The sequence below is a fragment of the Felis catus genome, chromosome B4 (genome assembly GCF_018350175.1).
Source record: "Felis catus isolate Fca126 chromosome B4, F.catus_Fca126_mat1.0, whole genome shotgun sequence".
Lineage (NCBI taxonomy): Eukaryota > Metazoa > Chordata > Mammalia > Carnivora > Felidae > Felis > Felis catus.
Window position 1 is genome coordinate 136,375,693 of NC_058374.1, and position 22,248 is coordinate 136,397,940.

Genomic DNA, 22,248 nt, shown 5'->3' on the forward strand with positions numbered 1-22,248 from the left:
AGAGAGAGAGAGAGAGAGAGAGAGAGAGAGAATATTTTTCACCAGAGGAAGAGTCTTATCAAAGACAGGGAGTCACCTGTCATTTTCATGGATGTCCAATCCTGTACTCCCTTCCAGAATGTCCTATATTGTGAAATCACATGGACCAACTATAAGGCTATCTTATTGCATTTTCTGTTTAAATATGGGGAATGAATTGAATGCAGCCCAGGCATCGCCCGTGAACATGTCCTGTCGTTATCTAATAGAGTAGTGAACTTGGGGCGCCTGGGTGGCTCAGTTGGTTACGCGTCCGACTTTGGCCCGGGTCATGAGTTCGAGTCCCACATCGGACCGTCTGCTGTGAGCGCAAAGCCCGCTTCGGGTCCTCTCTCTTTTTCTCTCTCTCTCAAAAATAAAATAAACATTAAAAAAAAAAAAGTCCAATACAGGAACAAACTCCATTGAATTCCTGGTCTTTCTCCCAAATTCTGTACCACCCGAGCCTTCCCCCTCTGGGTTGATGTAACGCCCTTCTCCCAGGTGTTCAAGTCAAACCCTTAGAGGCTCTCCTGGACTCTCTCCCTCTCCACCCCACACTGAATCCACTGGGAAATCCTGTTGGCTTTACCTGACTGCCGGCCGCCGGCTCCCCACTGCCCATCTCACTCAGAGCCACCGGGCCTCTCCCCTGGACCACTGGAGCCTCCTCCCCACCTGCTCGCTTCTGCCCACCCCTCCAGCCCCCACTCCACCCACAGTCTCTATTCCACACCCAGAATCCACGGGAGGCTTTTTAAAGACGCTGCAGCCCACATCACTCCTCTGTTTAAACACCTGCAAGGGCTCCAGCCTCTGGAGTGAAAGCCAGAGTCGCCCCACACCGCCCGCCTGTCCCCCCCGCACCGCCCCAGCGTGTTTTCCGCGGCTTCCCTGACAGTTCTAGACTCGGTGGCTTGAGACAGCACACTTATTCTCTTACAGTTCTGAAGGCCAGAAGCCTGAGGTGGGTCCTACTGAGCTAAAACCAAGGCGTCAGCAGGACGGTGTTCTTTCTGAGGTTCTAAGAGAGAATCTGTTTCTTACCTTTTCTGGCATCGAGAGGCGCCCACACGTCTTAGCCTGTGGCCCCTTCCCGCACCTTCCAAGTCGGGAGCAACAGTGGAGACTTTCTCAAATGGCGTCTCTCCGACATGGACCTTTCTGCCTCTGCGTCCCCCGTTTACAGGGCCTTGTGATTGCCTCCGGCCCACCCGGACACTTAGGATCTTCCCTTGTTAAGTCGGCTGATTAGCACCTTTAATTCCACCTGCAGCCTTGATCCCCCCCCCCCCCCCCCCGCCGTGCCATGTGAGGTGACATATTACAGGTCCTAGAGATTAGGACACTGACATCTTTGGGGTGCTCCTGACCCCACCCCTTCATTCTGCTCTACTCAGTGTCTCCAACTCGCTAAATACATGACGTGCCCATCATCCCCGACAAGAATGTAAACTCCGCCAGGGCAAGGGACGCTTGTTCACTCTCAGCTCTCGAAAAGACCCAGCACAGAGTAGATGTGCAATAAATTCTGCACACGGTTGGGATCCTCTCAACCACCCTTTCTCGGGGCTGCTGCCCTCCGGCTTGCAGATGAGGCGAGCGCCTCAGTGAGGCCGGCCCCCTTCCCGCACCCCAGACCGGGCGGCTCAGCCCGGGGCCAGAGCCGCAGAGTTAGACAGGCCTGGGTTGGAAACTGGATCTCCCCGTGTCTAACTGAGGGACCCCGAGCACACGAGGACACCTCTTAGAGCCTCGTATCTTCAACCGTAAAATGGGGGTGACGACACGTTGCGGTTGGGCGCGTGTAGGGCCCTTGCACAAAGCGGACGCCTACCATGGGGTGTCCGCCTTCCTGCCCGATGAATGCCCAGCTCGCTGATCGAGAGTCTTCTGTCCCCGCCCCCGTACCCATTTCCTACCCCGAATCCTCCTCATTCCTCCTTCCAGCCCTCACGCCTTCCTTCCACCCAAGCCTCCCCCGGCCCTTCCCCACACCTCCCTCCCCCCTCCAGGCAGGTGAGTGCTGAGGACCCACCTTGGGCTCCTCTCCTGTGCCCCGGCCCCGGGCTCACCCTATGGCACCTTGTGGGTCACCTGCCACTCAGGACCACTGGGGTTTGGGGATCTGGGGACCCGGGGCGCAGTGGCGCCGTGAGACGAGGACTCACAGGGGGGTGGCTCTGCGTTTTCAACCCCGCTTTGAGGTCGGGAGCGGGCGTCGATGAAGCTGCGGATCTGCTTCTCTCTGAGACTTCGGGAACGCTGCAGCCTTTCTGGGCCTTGGTGGAACTGCCACTGGCTGGCGGTGCGGCCCCTCTCTCGGAGCTGAACATGCTCAGGAAGTCCAGATACTTGAGCCTCCCCTTGGCATTGACCGGCATCTCGCTCCACAGTCTGTCGAACTGGCAAAGAAGCAGAAGTCGTTCCCAGGGGTTAGCGTGAAAGCCCAGCAGAGTCCCCGCAGCGCCCACGAGAGTGGACAGAAGCCAGTGGAGGCCAGCGCTCACGTCGGCAGGGGGGCCGAGGCCCGCGGCAATGAAAACAAATTGAAAAAGGAAAAGAAAAAAAAATCCACTCAGCCTCCACTTGATGGAGGCATCCGTGAGAGAGGAAAAGCAAAGACAAGAGGATTATTCACGGCTTCCACAGGACAATTTTTTAATTGGATTGGGCCCTTAGTGAGCAGTTGAACGCCATTAAATGTTGTGATTAGTCACAGAGACTGAGCGGCAGTCTATGAGAACGCTTTAGGAGAAAATGCAAATCCAGGCCCTGGCCCACCTTGGTCCCGAGGAGGCCCGGCCGGACTCATTTCTCTTCCTCGTGGGCGCCTGAGTTCTGCCAACAGCTGGCCAGGCACTGCGGCCCTCAGCCGCTGTGTTCATGGCCAGGTGCGTGTCCCCGAAGGGCCAGCCCTGTCCTCTCACAAGGTGGAAAGGGAGGCGTCTGGGAAACCAGAGAGAAGGGTACGGCTTTGGGCTGGTACCGTCTGACGTCACAGGCCACGTCGGAACCACACGGGTGGAACAGAATGACGCCAGCAACCTAAATGAGCCACTTTGGATGACTGAGCGTTTTCAGGAAGCTGAGAAGAGGGGTAACTGATTCAGAACCAGTGGGGTCCCCGCCTCCTGCGCCCACCCAGGAGAGCAGCGGCCTCTAGGGGCAAGGGGAACGGTGTGTCCCGTCCGTCCCTCGGGCCTGACCTTGACCGGAGGCCAGCATTGCTCCTGGCCTCCGCTGGGGTTTCCAAAAGGCAAATTATGAGAGACAGTACCGGTTGGGTTTGAAATTCCGGAAATGAAGTACTGGGGGGTGGGGAAGAGAGGAGGAATGTTCTAGGCCCTGAGAAGGGAAGAAGGTTTAGTTTGGGACAATATTCTTTTTTTTTTTTTTTTTTAACATTTATTCATTACTGAAAGATAGAGAGAGACAGGGCATGAGCAGGGCAGGGGCGGAGAGAGGGGGAGACACAGAATCCGCAACAGGCTCCAGGCTCCGAGCTGGCAGCACAGAGCCCGATGCGGGGCTCGAACTCATGACCCGTGAGATCATGACCTGAGCCCAAGTCGGAGGCCCAACCGACTGAGCCACCCGGGCGCCCCATAGTTTGGGACAATATTCTTGATTCACGTTTTAAACTTTTTATTTCAGAAGAATTGTAGATTTGCAGGAAGTTGCAGGGATGGTACAGAGAGAACCCTGGTGCCGTCCCCTAAAGGTCACGTCTTCGGGAACAACTTCGAAACCAGGTTGTGGACGGTGCCGTGTATGGACGGTTCAACGTCGTTTGTGACGTATGCAGAAGCGCGTTGCTTTAATTTTGATCGGTGAGGTCAAACCAGCTGGTGGAGGGGAAGTGAGAGACCTTGAGAAAGTGACCATGTGTCTGTCTCAGACAGACCTCACCGTCACCAATGGCGGTCATCACCCCCAGTCAGGAGGAGGCTCGCCGCCCGTCTTCCTCCAGGAAAGTTCTCCCAACGCCCCGGAGCAGATGTCCGGCGCTCTTCTCTACCTTCCCGCCTGTGCCGAAGCCACCTCTGCAGGTGACGCCAACCTGCCTGGTCCTGCAGCTCTCTGAAGGTCGTCTGAGATTCACCTTTAAATGTCCGACATCTCCCGAAGGGGCCGGCACATGGCAGGTGCTCTAGAAATGTTTGCTCGGCTGCTGAAAGTCCTGAAAAACTCACCTAAGACCCAGCAGACAACGGCAAGACCCTTCAACAATGAAGGGGGACAGACGGTGCTAAGCCACATCGTGATCGCATTCATCACGAAAGGCTTTCAGGAAGCAGAGCAGGATGCGGCCTGGAAGAGGAAGCGGGCGCCACGGGCTCTCGTGCACTCCTATGTTAGCCACGTTGGGGAGGAAGGAGGAGGAAGGTCACGTTATCAAGGGGAGATACAAAGAAGGGTGCCAGTGTTACGGACCCCGTGGAAACCGGAAGCATGGGAGTGAGGACGTTTATAAAGCCGCTAAGGACAGCAACGGCGTCTCCTGTAATCTTCCGGTGCAAATGAAGTCCAGGAGGGAGCCCGGAAGCCCTCTCTTCGCCAGAGGAGCCTCACCATGAAGGCAGAATGAACGTGGCCAGGAGGACACCGAAGCGGGTGGGTGGGAAAGGGAAACCCACACGTGGCTCCTCAGTCCTGACAGATCGCGCCCCAGAATGCCGATGGAGCCCTACAGATGCTGCAGGGGACGGAGGCGGGTGGGGCTGGGGGACAGGAGAGGCATCAAGAAGCCTGCAAACAGGGCACCACACAAGGGGCTTCTGACCCGTGAGCTGGGCGTGAAACCCGGGCAAAATTCTGATGGTTCGTGAGCGAGTTGAGAGCGAGTAAGTTTCCACGTCCCGGCGGCGGAAGGTGTGCTTCCTGAAACGTCCCCTTCAAATGCAGAGAAGCCGTTAACTACCTTCCGAGCGCCTAAAGATCTCTGACTTTGGGCCCCACTTCTGCAGGGAGGCAAGCTGCCGGAGATCGCCACTCGCATCTAACAGCCAGAGAAAGCCGAGTATCTACACCGTCAGAAGCGTTCGGGGCGCCCGGGGGGCTCAGTCGGTGAAGCGTCCAACGCTTGGTTTCGGCTCAGGTCATGATCCCACGTTTGTCGGTTCGAGCCCCGTGTCGGGCTCTGTGCTGACAGTGTGGAGCCTGCTTGGGATTCTCTCCCTCCCTCTCTCCGCCCACTTCTCTCTCTCCTTCAAAAAAATAAATACATAAACTTAAAACAAAACGAGATCAGAGCTGTTTTAGAGCCCATCAGAGAGCTGAGGTTCCAGGGAGCCGAGGGGACCGAATGCCACGGAGCCCCAAGTCTCCGAGGAGAGCCAGACACGCCAGCTCTCACGCCTGGCAGCACTCGGGAAGAAGCCAGCTAGCACGTTCCAGGCCGAGCGTGTGCCGGCACGTGAGGCTGGGATGACGGAGAGGCCCAGAGACAGGGAACGCGCGTGCTCACAAGCTCCCCTCCACCAGCCTCTGCTGCTGCTCCGAAGAGAGAGAGCACGGGAGGGGACAGACTCGCAACACCGCACGCTTCTCCAGACCCTCCTCTTGCAGGAAGCGAAAGCCTTAAGCCACTGGGGGAGGCGTAGCAAACCCACTCAAGACCAGGACCCCTGGGGGAGGGAAGGAAGCAAACCCTTGTGTCTCTAGGAGGGGTAGATCCACAGATCCACGGCCCCAGGGGGAAGGATGTGGGCAAAAGCCCCGTGCTTCTGAAGGAGGGGCAGCGACCCTAGGATCTGTACCTCTACCAAGCAAAGGTCAGAGGTCGGCTACCTCCTCTCCCGCCCAAGACCCACCCACCACGGAGACCGGGCAGAGTCTGACCGCCACAGAAGGGGGTGTGGAGGGGCAGGAATGCGGAGAAGGCGCCACCCTGGCCTAAACCAGGCTGGACCAGGAACGCCTAGACAGCTCCACCCTGCGTAAGCCTGGCCCTGAGCACGGGGGACCCTGTCCTGTGGCCCGGACGTGCAGGAGGAATACTCAGCAGCGTCCTGGCATCCCTCCCTGCTGGAGGGTCTGACCCCCGTGCACCACGCACCCCTAGGGTGGGGGCAGCAACGGTAACACTCGAACGCAGCTCAACTGCCGACCAGACTGATTCCGGAACGCCCTCCCGTTCGCGGTCAGCCAGAAGAGGTATGTCCACGTTCAGGCATAAATACTATTGATGTCTCTGTCTCAACTCTTCTTTACGTGACGTCTGGCTTTCAATAAAAAGAAAGGAAATCTAGACCTGTCGACAAAAGATGAACTGACCCATCGCCAAGAGATACAGCAATCACCCGACGAGAGTCAGAGGAGGCTCCTTTTGTGGGGTCATCAGACAAGGACTTTCAAACAACTGCGGTTAACACGTCAGCAGACCGAGTAGAAAAGGTATGTAACTTGCACGAACAGAAGGGGTAGAGAGATGGAAAGCAGTTTTTGAAGACACATGTCCTGGGGCGCCTGGGGGGCTCAGTTGGTTAAGCATCTGACTTTGGCTCAGGTCACGATCTCCTGGTTCGTGGGTTCGAGCTCCGCATCGGGCTCTGCGCTGACAGCTCAGAGCCTGCTCGGGAGCCTCTCTCTCTCCCTCCCTCCCCCGCTTCCTCTCTCTCTCTCTCTCTCTAAATAAAGTTAAAAAAAATAATAACAATAAAAATGCACCGTCTTGTTCAAGCACAACGGGGAAATCGGGCTGAATAGAAACGGAGCCGTGACACCAGAGGCCCGTGGGTGTGTGGCCCACAGGAGCCGGGGTCAGCTGCAGGTAATGGGGGGTGGCACCCCTTCCAGGAACAGGGACAAGAAGCCCCGTGTGAGGTGGGCAATTAGAGGCAAGCCACCGACCTGCTACCTGAGGGGGAAACAGAGGCAGCCAGGCAGAGCTGGGACGGGCCTGTGCTGCCAATGGGCAGCCTTTCTAGAGTCACTGAGGACCAGACCCCGAGGCCGAGGTGGGAGGCGTCCAGCCCCCACGACCAGGCCGAGCCACGGCGAACTGCCTGGCCGTGGGGCCGCGTGGAAGGGCCACGCCAGGCAAGCTGCGTGTGGAGGTGTCAGGGACTTTGAACAGCCTCCTGGCTCCGTCCCTCCTCCTCCCGTGTCTCTGACGGGGTGCTTTCTTCCTCTTTGGGGTCGGGCGCCCGGAGAAAGCGTGCACAAATTAGCAGACACCAGCACCGAGAGACGCTGGAAGACAGGTTAGCGCTCTCTTTGCAGTGTCGGGGGGGAAACCCCAGACACAGAATCCCGTCCCCAGACTATCTCCTAAGGAGAAGGGTGAAGCAAGTGAGCTTCACGGAAGAAGAGTGAGCGGGAAGCACGAGTGCATGGCGGATGTGGCTGTGGGCAGAGCCCCAGGAGACCCCAACATCGCCCCCGCCCAGCCCCTCCACCCGCAGCACCCCACCCCTGTCCACGGCTCCCCTGCCCTTCGGGCTCCTGTGGTCCACTCACCCTTCTCCCGCACACCCGACCTCCTCTGCTCCCAGGCCCCGAGCCGCCTCCTCAGGGAGCCTTCCCTGACTGCCCTACGCAAAGGCTCCCTCCGCACCACCCTGGTTCCCACTCCCGGGGCCTCTGCGGCATTGATCACCAGCCAACACGCACGTCTCACTCACTCCCCCTGCCCCTGAAAAAGCGCAGACCACGAGGGCAGATCTGCGGTGCCCACGGCAGCTCATCTAATGCAACGTGCTCGCCGCTCCTGCTTCCGGAATGTTCCCTCCACCTGCACTGCTCTCTCCTGTCTCCTCTCAGAGGCAACTCCCACGACCCCAACGTCACGCCCTTAGGGAAACTGCCCTGACCCCTGGGTCCAGGCCCCCACTGCTGGCCCATCCTAGCAGGGAGCAGCTTGTAACAACATAAATAACGCACAGCCCTCCCCTCCGTGGATCCAAGCTCAAAGGAAGCAGGGAGCAGGTCCCCCTTCGTTGCTCAGGACCTAACATCACCACTGTGCACAGGGGGCCCCCAGTAAGTGACGAGCAGATGGGTGCCGCCTTCAGCCGCTCCGTGCATCGTCAGGACAGACAGCCTTGTGCCGAACAACAGGCAGACGTGCCCTGTGAGCCAGGCCAGGGGATCGGGAGCTCAGGGTAGAGGCGGGGAGGCCAAAGTGGGGCACGGCCGGTTCCTCCAGCTACAGGTATGGTCAGGAAAGGCTTCGCTCGGCTTGGAGCCAGTCCTGAAGGAGGAGTTGGCGTGGCTAGATGTGAGGGGGCGGGGGTAGGGAGAGGCTGAACAGCCCGGCTGGAGGGGAAGGCATCGAGCTTGGGGAGTGTTGTGCGCTCCCATTTCATAGGGAAGGACAATGAAGCTCAGAGAGGTTGTGTAACTTGTCCAAGGTCACACAGCTGGACAAGCACAGAGGCAGAACTGAAACCCCCGCCCGTCTGCCTGAGAGACTGTTGGTTCTTTGCCTGTGTTCTTCTAGTGTCCTAGAGGTGTCTGTTTAAGAAACACCAGGGGTGCCTGGGTGGCTCAGTCAGTTAAGCGTCCGACTTTGGCTCAGGTCACGATCTCGCGGTCCGTGAGTTTGAGCCCCGCGTCGGGCTCTGGGCTGATGGCTCAGAGCCTGGAGCCTGCTTCAGATTCTGTGTGTCTCCCTCTCTCTCTGCCCCTCCCCCATTCATGCTCTGTCTCTCTCTGTCTCAAAAATAAATAAACATTAAAAAAAAAAAAAAAGAAACACCACACTTGAGGGGTGCCCGGGGGGCTCAGTCAGTTGAGCGTCTGACTCTTGATTTCAGCTCAGGTCATGATCTCATGACCCCACAGATTGAGCCCCACATTGGGCTCTGCCCTGACAGCACAGAGCCTGTTTGGGATTCTCTGTCTCCTGTCTCTGCCCCCTTGCATGCACTGTCTCTCTCTCTCTCTCTCTCTCTCTCGCTCTCTCTCTCTCTCTCAAAAATAAATAATAAAAAAAAAGGAAAAAAGAAACACCACACCTGAAATGGTCGGAAATGTTTGACCCTTCCTTTCCCTAACGTAGCTGTAAATATAGCTAAATCCTCACGCAATTACCAAGACTGACCGAAACTGCCTGACCGGGAGAGGCTCTCTCTGTGGGTCTCTCTTTTCTTAAGCAATATCCAAGTGGACCCAGTTCCCAGGCCTTTATAACACGCTTTCTGGGGAGCCACAAAGCCCCATCAGTTTCCAACTCCACCTGCTCAGAAAGTTGCTCTCCTTTTTCTGAAAGGTTAATTACACCGGAAGTTTTCAAAGGAGCTGGTACTTCCCTGCTTTCGGAGCTCGGTCATCCAAGAAAGCTGACCTCTCGGATTCATGATAGTTGGATGTTTTTTTTTTAGGATGAGGTCGTTTTTAGAAGACATGGGATCTGTACTCAGAAGCTGGTTAACACGGCTGGACCTGTCCCAGAATCTTCGGGGAACCCTTCTGAGTAGCGGCAATTGGGGTCTGGACATGTTAAGGAGCCAAACTGCTTCTGTGTCTCCCTGTACCACACCTTGCCCCATCGAACCAAGAAGGTCACGGCCCACGGGTCACACAAGGATCTTTGCTTCCTGTTTACCAGCCTGTGTGCAGAAGCTCCCTCTCAAACAGTGCACAAGTTTTGCTCATCATCACCCAACTTAAACCATGGTTCTTATGCCAGATTTTGACGTCCTCGGTGATGCAGACTGTATTTGCGATGTGTCTGCATAGTTTTAGAAGGCAGAATAAAAAAAAAAAAAGTATTTGATTTTGTTGCAGAGGCGGGAGGCTGGATGTGCGGGGATGGTGAAGCTTTCTTGGTGGACAATTAAAATCAGATTCTCTGGTACAGGTGTCAGATATGCTAGCACATCACTAATTTATATCTATAATGAGAGTAACAGTTTACTCATTTAGATGAAATGAAAAATCTTCATTAGTAAAACCTTAGTTAGTTCGCCCCATCGAACCATAAACACAACTGGGTTAATCGTAAAGGTTTCCATCCATGTATAGTAATGGGGACGAGCGTTTGCAAACAGCGATCTCGCTCAGCTCTGACGATCTACGAGACCGAGCTGGGGAAAAGCACTTTAATTCGGCTTAGCAAAAATGATCATGATGCTTTAAAAAGGTGATATTTTAGGAGAGTGAAATCTGATGCTCGAATTCTTAATGTTAGTGAATTCGTTCTTTAGGGTGGGGAGTCCTGAGGCCTGGGTGGTGATGGGCGTCGAATGTGATGGTCTCCCTTCCATGTGAATACTCTTAGTTCTCATCCGGGACCCCCTGAGAAAATGAGGCCTGAGGGTAGAGCGCCCCATCTTGGGAGGGGAGGGTGACCTCTCCACCGGGAGCTGCAGGAAGCTACTCGGGCTGAGGCGGGGAAGGAGGGCGGTGGAGTACTTTCCGAAGTAGTTTGGATTTCGGTTTCCACCTGAGTGACTCTGTGGCACTAGGGCACCGGCTTGTTTGACAAGTGCGGAGGGCTTGCAGCAGTGTGTCTGCTGTCGGCGGGGGGTGGGGGGGGGGAGCTCTGCTTCCGTGTTCGGATCGTCGGTGCTCTGTGTCGCCCCAGCTGTTCGGCCACTGGACGGTGGGGGTGGAGAACGTGCGCACTAAACCCGCCACGCTATCCGTTCACCGGGACTTGCTGAGCACCTGCTCTGTGCCGGGCTCTGTTTTGGCGTCTGGGCCACAGCGAGGAGCAAGCCACCCGGGGAACGGTCGCCCGGCACTAGCATTTAGTGTTACTATCGACTGAAGTCGGGAAACTGCAAGGCAGGTCCTCCGGATGCCATCCTGCTGGCAGGCCCTGGGAGGCCACAAGGGGCCAAAGAAGCCCAGGGCGGCCGGTTGCCAGAGCTAGAAAGAGCACCACTGGCTTTTGAGGAGGGAGCCGCAGAGAATCCCTTCTGGGGGTTCTGCGTGGGGCAGCAGGGCCTCAGAGAGGGTGGCCTTGTCCAGCCTGTGCGGTGGGCACGTCACCAGCACGCCTGGGGTGGGATCCCCAGAGCATCCGAAAGTCCTAGCAACAGAACCAGGGAGAGGGAACGGGAGGGGAGGCAGGGTGGCGGGAGGCCCAGAGCAACTCACAGGCTCTGAGCTGCCCCGTTCAGGTGTTGGGGGAAGACCGGCTGCCTCTTGGGGTCACACAAGCTCTGGGATTATCCAGGGAAGGAGAGGGAGAGTGGCCGCCGGGACCGAATTTAATTTGATTTAAAAAATAAAAGTGACTGGGGCACTTGGGCAGTTCAGTTGGTTAAGCATCCAAATCTTGATTTCGGCTCAGGTCCCGATCTCATGGTTCATGAGATCAAGCCCCGTGTCAGGCTCTGTGCTGACAGTGCAGAGCCTGCTTGGGATTCTCTCTCTCTCTCTCTCTCTCTCTCTCTCTGTCACTCTCCCTCCCTCCCTCCCTCCCTCCCTCCCTCTCTCTCTGCCCCTCCCCTGCTTGCACACACGCTCTTGTGCGCTCGCTCTCTCTCTCAATAAACTAAAAAATAAAGAAAAAAAGTGACATAATTTGCACCCCGATCGAAAAGTTGCAAGTCTTACTTGTCAAACAGAAAACTCCTTCAATGAGATTGAAAACAAAACAGTAACGACAACACCCCCTGCTTTGCCCCCAAGCCTTCAAGTATTCTAAACTCTCCATGCCCTGGGGAACAGTTGGCCGGGCACTCATACGTTAGGATGAGGAACCAAATGCATTTCTTACTTGCTCATCGGTCAGAACCTGCACGTGGCGAGCACAAAGAGCCCTGAATTCGTCCCTGGAGGCGGTGTTCGTTTTCATGGTGTCGAAGTTGTCAAACTCCTGAGCAATCGCACAGTAACAGGAGCCCACTGCCTTGTGGATCCGAGCCAGGAGCTCCTGGTGTGCTGTTTCCTTGGGAGTCGTGGGTGGTGGGCCTTGGGGCATTTTCTCGGCCCACTCGGCAGCAGTCTGGGCAGAGCAGAAAGGAAGATTGATTCACTTAATAAATTATAAACCATCTCGTGGCTCTGGGCCCCGGGGGAGCCCCAACCAGAGGTTCAGACCTGGCGGACGGGGAAGCCTGGGCTCAACGACCATGGAAGAAGGAGCAAAAGTGAGTCAGTGCCACCAGGCAGGCTGCATGCAGAGTCGGCCCGGGGAGGGCGGGACTTTGTCCTCATCCCTTCACTCACTCGGTCTGTCTTTTGGTCCATTTCACAAACACACAGCGAGTGTCTGCTCTGAGGGAAGGGACGGAACAGGGGGTATGTCTCTGGACTGCTTTTATTTCCCGACATTAGTGCAGTGGATTTATACTTACAGCGGTTAGAATCTGAAAGGCAGGTTTCAATGGCCATTACTACGTGATGCTGCAGCGCCACTGTGGGCTAAGTGTTCCCTCAAGCCCCAGATTTCTCAAGGCTCACAGAGATTGAGTCACGGCGAGGGCAGAATTTGTGGGGTCGGAGGCAGAGGCGGGCAGAGGACCAGACCCCTAGCATTCTACACCTCTCCCTGGGCAGCGCGCCTGCGGGTTGGGGCCTCAGGACGCTGTCCATGGTGCCAGGGAGCCCCGAGGAAGGGCTAGCGGCAACCTGGGCTCGGGGACCCCCTTCTGGAGGGAGGAGGAATGGGCTCTGGGGAAAGAGGGGCAGAGGAGGACCTTCTTAGTGTATGTTTAGGCTTCTGGGCTGGCAAGAGGGCTTGGGCAAGGTGAGCAGGAGGGGTCTGGGGAAGACCGCAGCCCACATTCTGCACATGCTGATGCCCACAATGGCGGACAGGCGGGACAGCAGGTGGGCCAGTCAGGAGCACAGACTGAGCTCACAATGAAGCCAGACTTGGGAGACCGGGGCTTAGAGGGCAGCTGCGTCCCGAGCCTCCTGAGAGGGGACAGCGCTCAGGGATGCAGTCCTCGCATCACCTACTTGCTGCAGTCAGAAAAAGCCCCCCACAACCAGACCTGTGGCCCCTGCATCAGCAGCTCAGCTCTTCGGGTTTGAGGAAGGGGTGAGGCTGGAGGTGGGAGGGGACACCGGGCTCCGTGAGAACCCACAGGTGACGACGCACAAGAGCTGTCCCCGGACCAGGGTGGACTCTGAAATACGCTGCGCTGCCTCCCTCAAACCCCACCGTGCCTGTCAGCTGCAGCACCTCTCATGACGCACGGCGCTGTGCTGAGACCTTTACGAGATTTTCACGACTAATCCCCCCCCAAACGGTCATGTCTCATTTTCAGCAATATATGTATCATGCGTTACTATCCTTCAGGACAGATCATAATGTTACTTTATGAAGTTGGGTCAAACACAGAGTGCTGCTGCAAATATCTTCAAAAATGTGGCCACACTACACTCGGGCCACAGCCTGTCTCATCTTCAACCGCCGAAAGGTTAAAAGGAGCTTTTAAATACGTCCTCTTGGAGACATTCAAAGCAAATGAATGCCTTCCCTTTTTCATTCTTGAAACTAAGAGTGATGTTACTGACACAGATGATACATGTTCCAACAGTTAAAGTTCACCTCCCATAGCTAAGCACGTGGCTAGCCCCCCAAACGTCCCAAGGAGTGCTGGTGTTCACATTGCAAAGGGAGCCCCCCTCCCCGACGGAGGGTCACGCTCAGACTCCATCCTCACACTTGTCACTCCTTTGTGTCCCGAGAAGGATGGGCCCCAGGTGGACATAACTGGAAAGAACACGGGTGGACGATCTACAATCTAGAATCAGAAGGTGGGAGCCCTGAGTCTGACGCTAGACTCTCCCTCTAACACACCGTGTGGCCCCATGCAAGCCACTAGCCCCTTTTGCCTCGGTCTCCTCATCCATCAGGGCAGAGTAAAGGTGACATGAGATGCTATATGTGAGTGCTCTCTGAAAGTGTTGAAACACACAGCAAATGGGAAGTACTACTCTTCTAGCAACAGGTATAGAAGAATTCTCACAAGGCGGATTATGCAACCTTAGGTTAATATGGTTTTAGCTCCAGAGGAAACTGAATCGTTTTTAAGCAAAATATAGATTACTAAATTTAACTTGAGTATTAGAAAGGTCTGAATAGACAGGTAACCATAAAAGAAACTGAAAAGGCTGTTATAAGATCTACCGTCTATTATTAAAAAGGTGCCAAGCCTAGCTGATTTTAAGGGCAAGCTGAATCTCACTTCTATGCAATAGATAATTTTTATGTAAGTCAAATTGTTCCAGCACACGGACAGGAATACATAGTATTCCAGCTCGTTATATATCTCCCTAATACCTAAATATGGTAAACACTTGAAATAAAAAATGTGAACCAACCTAATTTGTGGACATTAATGTGAAGACATTAAAACATTTTTTAAAAGACCATTAGAGATATTTAGCACCATTGTCCTTTTTTTAAATAAAAAATCAACTAGGATTTATTCCAAGTATACGAGTCCTCCAAGAATTAGCAAATCTTGCGACACCTGGGTGGCTCAGTCGGTTGAGCGTCCGACTTCTGCTGAGGTCATGATCTCGCAGTTTGAGTTCAAGCCCCACGTCGGGCTCTGTGCTGACAGCTCAGAGCCTGGAGCCTGCTTCGGATTCTGTCTCTCTCTCTCTCTCTCTGCCCCACCCCCACTTGCCTTCTGTCAGTCTGTCTCTCTCTCTCAAAAATAAAAATTAAAAACATTTTAAAGAATTAGCAAATCTTTCAGTTCCTTACATTAGGTCACATACCGACAGATGGCAAAAAGGCATTAACAAAATTCAGCAGCTCTTCCTGATAGAAATGGTATAGAATAGAATACAATAGATAAACCACATAGAAATAAAACGAAGACTTTATGTGTAATACTCCCTCCCTATAAGAGAATATTAGCCAGATGCCATCTGCAAACATATTAAATGGGTGACAAAGCGTTAAAGTCAGAAACATGATAGGCATGCTCACTGTCAGTTCTATGATTCACATTTTTAGAGACTCCAGCTTTTGAAATAAGACAAGAAGATGAAATAAACGGTATAAATGTTGAAAGACAAGATTCATCCTTATTTGTGGATGTGACTGCACAAGTAGGAAGTTCAAGACAACGAGGAAAGTGCCTGGAATGAAGCCAAAAAAAGCAAGACCATTCTGGGGGCAGTAATTATAACTCATTAGAAATTGTGTTGTGAAAACAACACACGTTTACATTAGTGACAAGCTCTTGAGTACCTTGGGAGAAATTTCATATGCAAGAGTAAGGTATACAGAGACAGCTGTGCACGTTCTGGGGCGGGGGAGGGGTAGAAAGCAAGGATGGAATGGCAAAGGGACGTGCACTGTGATCCCAGATGTGAAGACTGCATTTCAAAAGGTCTTCTCGAATTATAAATACAAGTTAATAAAATCCTAAGAAACATCTCAATGGATAGGGCGCCTGGGTGGCTCGGTGGGTTGAGCGTCTGACTTCAGCTCAGGTCACAATCTCACGGTTTGTGAGTTCGAGCCCCATGTCGGGCTCTGTGCTGACGGCTCGGAGCCTGGAGCCTGCTTCGGATTCTGTGTCTTCCTCTCTCTCTGCCCCTCCCCCGCTCATGCTCTGTCTCTCTCTCTCTCAAAAATGAATAAACATAAAAAATGTTTAAACCATTAGACACATGGACATTAAAGTTGATACGGAAAAATAAATATAGAAAATAGCCATGACATTTTTGGGAAAGGCAAGTAATCAAGCCTTTGACCTGCTGGATATTAAAATGTCATAAATGTGCTACAATCAGAGTAGTGTAGCTGGTCTCGGACCATGCCAGTAAATCCGTGGCCATCTGCTCGGGCTGTTGATGGGTGGGAAACAGGCCTCTGCTGTGGCTGGGCCATGACGTCAAGGCTACTGAAGGAGCGGGGAACGGCGTGGCTGACCCCAAGTCAGCTCTGGGTTAAGAGCGGTCCTTGCAAGCAAGAAAGAACATCCGAGCTTCACCAAGGAAAGTTCCTTCTTCTCTCCTGACTCGTCAACTTCAAACCATCGGCCTCCCGAGGTCTCCACCTCCGCAAATGGAGCATGTGCTTTGAGTAGCTCAGGCCCGGGGTCGCCTGCGAAAGACCTACCCCCACTCCCTAACTGCCCACGATCCCAATGGAAGTTGACTCTCCATTCTCACCTCCTGGTCCAAGCCACCATCATCTCTTGCACAGATTACTGCAACTGTCTCCCTGCTTCCACGCGCAGCCATCACCCTCTGTGGATGACCTTTTTAAAGTGCACACATAGCTGTAAACCCCCCCCCCCCAAGTATTAACACTCGTTCCCTCGACGGAGTGGTAGGCGAGGGCAGAGCCATCATTAAAAAGCCATCGTCCTTCTCTTCTGAGAATGATCTTTTTAAGGTGTGCATCAGGTCAAGCAAAACTCTCAAAAGGCTTCACCTGTTGCCCAGAGTAACAGGCAGAGCTTCACAATGGCCCTCCCCGACTTGCCCTCATTACCCTCTGACCTCGCCTCTGTGACTGTCTTCCTTGCTCACTCTGCTCAGAGCCACCAGGCCTCTTGCTTTGCTTCAAACACAGCCAGCGCCTTTCTGCCTCAGGGCCTTTGCACTTGCCGTTTGCAGACTTCCTTCAAGGTCTTTAGAACATGTTTAGAACCACGCTCCACACTCCCTCTCCCCTGTCCTCGCTGGTGTTCTGTGGTGCTTTTTGTTCTCCGATCCCCTGTGTGTTTATTCCTTAATTGTCTTCTTCACCCTAACAGAAGATAAACCTCATGAAGGCAAGGGCTCTAGTCTTTTGTTCACTGCTGAATCCCCCACTGACTTGGCACACAGCAGGGTCTTATACTTGTTCAAAGAAAGAACGGATAAGCGATGCACCCATAGAACAGAAAATGTCACGACCAATACAACGAACGAACTGGTGGGATCCTTGTGGGCCACTCGGGGCAGTGGCCCTGAACCTACGGTTAAAAGTCTCTGACCTTGTCACGATGCAAAGCAGTGGAAATGAAAATGAGATCCGACTGTTTCCTTTTAACAAACTGGCACACTTTTTGACTGATGAGCTCAATGCTAGAGCAGGTGGAATAAGGGATCTAAAGCCGTAACAAGCTCCTGTGACCTAGCACCTCTACTTTCAGGACTCTCCTCAAGGAAAGAAACACAGTGAGCTCATGGAATTATGATCATTACAGGATCATTTACAAAATTTACGAGACAGAAAAAAAAAAACTGGCGACAATTTGGATGTCTGACATCGGGGCAACAGTTAAATAAGATATGATGTTTCTATAGGATGGATTACGATGCAGCTATTTACAGTCTTTTAAGGAATTATTTAATAATACGGTAAAACCTCTGTGATGTACTAAGTGGAAAAGAACCATAAAATGGTCCAAGTGATCACATAAACACAGACACAAGACACAGACACACGGATATTAGCACTTGTTCTCTGGGTGGACAGGTAAGGGAAGACAAAGTCAGGAGGATGACGGGAACTCCCCAGCCAGGAGTCCTGCCGCCCCCGAGGGTCAGGGGTCCTGAGGTCCGGGGCTTGGGACAGTCTGGTTGTGAACGGTGCTGCTGAGAGCCTGGGCAGGGAGCCCTGCTCAGCGTGACAGCCCTGGATGTGAATGGGACCCCTGCTCTCCACCTGTGCACGCATCTGAGTGACGCCTGACTCCCAGAGCCCTGTGCTCACACGGGTGAGCACCTGTACTCGCAGAGAATGAACGTGGAATGCACACCCTCGAGTACTGTACGGAGTCTCACCAACACCCGTGGGACATTTGCTGTGTGCCAGGCGCTCTTCCGGACACTGGGGAGGCGGAGGTTAAGAAGTAATCCTTTGAAAAAGTCTCTGCCCAGGGGGAGTGTCGAGGGGGGGATAGAGAGAGACCGGGGCGAAGTCTCAGGGGCGAGCGGAGATCCTAAATGGGTCATGTGCTCTGAGAAGGGGGCACCCTGCCAGGGACGTAGCTGGGCCTCCCTGAGGAGGAGGGACTGGCCTGGGAGGCAAGGAAAGGCAGGGGCAAGTCAGCCAAAGACCCAGAGCTGGAGGCCACGTCCTCACACGGCAAGATCGGGAGGCTGGGGAATGCCCGGGGTCGGAAAGAGACAAAGGCGCTGGCCCGCAGATTTCCGGGCTCTTTGCACACACGCCTCCCCCAGCCCTCCCCCTGGCCGGGGACACACGCGGGCACTTCCCAAGGAGAACAGAAGCGGCACAATTTCGTGGCCAACACACAAGAGTGCGGGTGACTGAAACTTCTCACCAAGGTGGATTTGCTGCCCGAGGGAAATACTCTTTTCCTGCCTGCAACAATTATTGCGTGTTCGCTGTCGAAAACTTAGCAACGACAAAAAGGGTACGAAGAACACACGAGGATCACCAATAACGCCACCCCCAGCGGCACCACCGTCATCACCTCGGTGCCCAGGGATGTGCCACGGACCTGGAGGTCCCCGGGCCCACGGCCGCTCCGCACGCCACGCTGCCCAGGGCACCCACCGGCCTCTGAAGGGCAGAGCCTCCTGGCTCTTCCGTCAGGGCGCTTAGGAGCCGAATCCGTTAGGCACCCGCATTCTGGTTCCCATCCCTGCTTTTTAACAAAGCCGCTCAGCCACCGCCAGCCTCGCTCCGAGGGACTGAAGACGCCAGGGAAGAACAGATGGCTCTTGGTCTGGTGCGTCTGTGTTCTGGAGCTTCTCACGTGATCATTATATCTGAATGGGGGAAAGAAATGGTGCTTTTTCTATAACTAGAAGGAATGTGTCTCCTAATCAGAAAGGACACCACTATCTTGAGATCCAAATGTCACTTTCCAATACTAGCTACGCTTCCCATAAAAGGCACCCTCACCCGGCGTAGCAATCGTAGCTGCAGCACCAAGAGCTATACAGGGAAGGAATCGGGTGCCGGGCGCCCACCTTCGTCCACCCCGTTGTTTGGAACGGGAGCCGCGGGGCCCGCACCTCGGTGCTCCAGCCCTCGACGGCTCATCTGACAACTGTATGCATGCCTGGCTGTGCCGGGTACTGTTTAAATGCAAAAAAGAAAAAGAAAATACAAAGTGGAATCCTGTCCACCATGGGTCTGACCCTGTTGGAGAATGATTTATATGTTTCGAAGGAATTTTCTCTCATTTACCCAAGGGTGCTCATGGAGCCTTGTTTTATCCATCGTCCCTCTTGATGTCGCAGAGAAATACCATCCCCCACTACCACAAAGAAAATTCCTGGTCCCTGTTGGCGAAACGTATAAAAGAAATAACGTCCCAATACATGACGTATACAATCCTCACAGAGCCTGCAAATAACTTGGAGTGCTTCAGTTTCAAACAGATATGTCACTTAGTAAAAACCAAGTCCCGGCTTTACAACATAAACCTGTGGTTCCAAATCTAGCCATTGCTCAGGATCCCCCAAGAGCTGCCCAGTGGGTGGGAGTCAGAGGGAAGCAGCGTGTGGGGGCAGGTCGGAGGGAGGAAGTCTAGGGGGGTCTGAGGGAGGCAGCCTGGGTGGGGGAGACCAGAGGGTAGAAGTCTTAGTTGAGGGGGTCAAAGAGAAGCGAGCGTGGACCTACGCGGAATTCATTTGGAGCCCAACCCTTTGGCCCAGCTTCCGGGCTCCTCTCCCTCTTGCAGGCTGATGTCTCTGCCACTGTCTTGGGCCCTCACACAGCCATTGGCTGAAGACATGGGGAGAGCCTTGTAGGCACAGCGCTGGGATCCCCAGCCCGTGGCTCATCCTCCCCGCTCAGGCCAGGGCCATCTCTGGGCCCCTGCACGAGCACACTAAGAAGGGGCCCGCCTGGCCGCTGCGGGAGCACAGTAATCCAACAAGGGTGTGCCAACCGGATGGAGTGCACCTGCCGGGGCCAGACCTTCAGGCGGAGGGTGCTGGGCCTGGAGGGCAAGGACATGAACCAAGGGCTTTGGGGCTGCTGAATGGAGCTGAGCTCTGCCTTTTTCTTACGGCCTTGAGCAAGACATACACCCCTCTCTGCCTCATTTTCCTCACCGGGATAAAAACAGAACCATCACAAAGGGCGGGCCTGGGATTTCAGCAGAATAAAACCGTGCAGTGTTTGGCTCAGTGCCTGGCAAACACGGGCTGCCACTCTCGCTGCTGTTGCTGCTGCTGCTGGGGGGTGTTATTACAGATATTTTTGCCTGAGTCTGCCAGACCTGGGTTTGAGTCTCAGCTCCCGGTTAACACCGTTTCTACCCTGAGTAATCGGAGGCATTCTGGTGCATTCTATACCTGTAGGTCAGGCCACCTGCCAGGGAGGTGGAAGCCAGGTCTGAGGTGTGGTCATGCACCCCAGGAGCTGGGGCATGAGCCCAGGTACCCTGTGACTGTTCCACAGGACCCGGGTCTCCTGAGCAGCTGCCCCAGGGCCCTGGGCAGCAGGGGTGCCGGAGGTCAGGTCATGGGCTCAGATTCAGGATGGCTAAGCCAGTGCCCTGCTCGGACATCGTGTGGCTGGTGACTTCATGCGAGTCACTTCATCTCTCTGGGTGTAGGCTCTCTGTCTGTAAAGTAGTGACAGCCACAGCAGTCGAAGAGAACCATCCAGCACAACGCAGACATAATCAAGGAGCACACCATCCATTTCAGGAAGGCACTGTACCAGCCCGCCTGAGATAAAGATGAATTAGCCTGTCTCTGCTGCGGGAAACTCACATCAGAAGCGGCGGGGGAAGCTCCAGGCGAGGGGCTGGCTGACCTGCCTCTAACCCAGGAGAGGGAGCAGCACTTGAGGAGGGGGTTAAACTGGCGGCAAGAACCAGGGTGTGTGCTCCAGAAGGGTTAACTGAACCCAGAATTTTGTTAGCTCCCATGCAGTCTATCGTACGCTTCTTACAACAGCTCGAATAGGGGAATGATTCCCGAAAAGAACCTTCCAGCATACTGTCACTAAGTCATGTCCAGCCACGGTCTTGGCTGACTTAGGAAATCCATTTTGCACTACATTGTATCCCAAACAACTTCTCTAGATATAACAGGGAAGAGGGAACGTAATAGGGAAGAGGTGGACTGAATTGTCAACTAACCCAATAGAGCTGGAAACGTGTATTTGTTCCCTTGTGGGATATTGCATTCAAGGCTCTATTTTTCTCAACTCTCCCTGTATCCACATCCTCTGTCTGCCACGTGGCTTTGGATTCAGCCATACGACTTGCTTTGGGCAAGGGAATGTTGGCAAGTATAACATGAACAAAGAATATAAAAAGCACTTGTGTGACTGGGCAAATCCTCCTGTGCCAGTGACACTGTCTTGAGAAGAACAGGCCTGGGGCACAGCACTGGTCCGAGGAGGAGGGTGAGAACACGTGGAACAGAGATGACCCAGGCATGCCACCCAGAGCTGAGCCAGCCTAGACCGGTCACAATGCAGATGGAAAAACGAAATAAATGCTGCTGTTGTGGAGATGTCGTGGTTGTTTGTTACTTAGCAGTAGCTGACCAACACAGTTCTGAATGTCTAGTTAGTAAGAAATAGACGCGGGTGGGCACAGAGTACAAAGAAAAGGAGTTAAGTTGTTTGGTGTGGATGGTTTTTTGCGCTCAGTGTTCCTTGACGATGGGCACGCGGCAAGGGAACTTTGGGACCCTCCTCCTGCGGGTGTCCCAGGTGGCGGTCACCTGGCTGGGAGCAACAGGCTTGACAGTGTGGTGTATCCAGGCGTCAGATTAGAAATATGTTGGTGTAGGGTTGTCTGGGTGGCTCAGTCGGTTGAGCGTCCGACTTTGGCTCAGGTCACTATCTCGCGGTTCGTGGGTTCGAGCCCCGCGTCGGGCTCTGTGCCGACAGCTCAGAGCCTGGAGCCTGCTTCTGATTCTGCGCCTCCCTCTCTCTCTACCCCTCCCTTGCTCGTGCTCTGTCTCTCTCTGTCTCAAAAATAAATATAAACATTAAAAACATTTTTTTAAAGAAATATGTTGGTGTATTAATTTAGCTATTATGAAGGTTGTAATTAGCTAATCAGATAGCACAATTCTCCTACTAAGTTTTGTTCTAAATGCTTAGGGACACAATTCTATAGTTTCTCTAGGATTCCTTACAGGAGAAAAAAAAAACAACACAACCTCGAAACTTCATACAGAATAAGAACACAGCAGGTAGCAAAACTCCTAATTAGAAATACTCTGTAAAGAATTCCTCCACTTCCTTTTAAAGAACAGTATAATTACTTCTAAGAATCGAAAAACTGCTTCATTTGATCAAATATTTTGATTAGCAAAGAAAATTAATTGTACTGTATCTTCATTTGTATTTACAGTGAATAAATGAATGTTAAAAATAACAACATAAGCAAGACTGCCTGTCAAAAAACAAGAAAA

The 22,248-nt window shown here is 53.7% G+C and overlaps 1 protein-coding gene across 2 annotated transcripts in view; it reads right to left on the reverse strand.

Annotated features, from left to right (window-relative positions):
* The window catches only part of EFCAB6 (EF-hand calcium binding domain 6), a 248,861-nt gene that overhangs the window by 8,978 nt on the left and 217,635 nt on the right, over positions 1-22,248 (reverse strand). For both annotated transcript variants that reach the window (XM_023257575.2, XM_023257574.2), the window contains 2 exons: positions 11,696-11,923; positions 2,190-2,423 (listed from right to left, as the gene is read on the reverse strand). In XM_023257575.2, the coding sequence (XP_023113343.2) occupies positions 2,190-2,423; positions 11,696-11,923 (462 nt within the window). The remainder of the gene's footprint in view (positions 1-2,189; positions 2,424-11,695; positions 11,924-22,248) is intronic.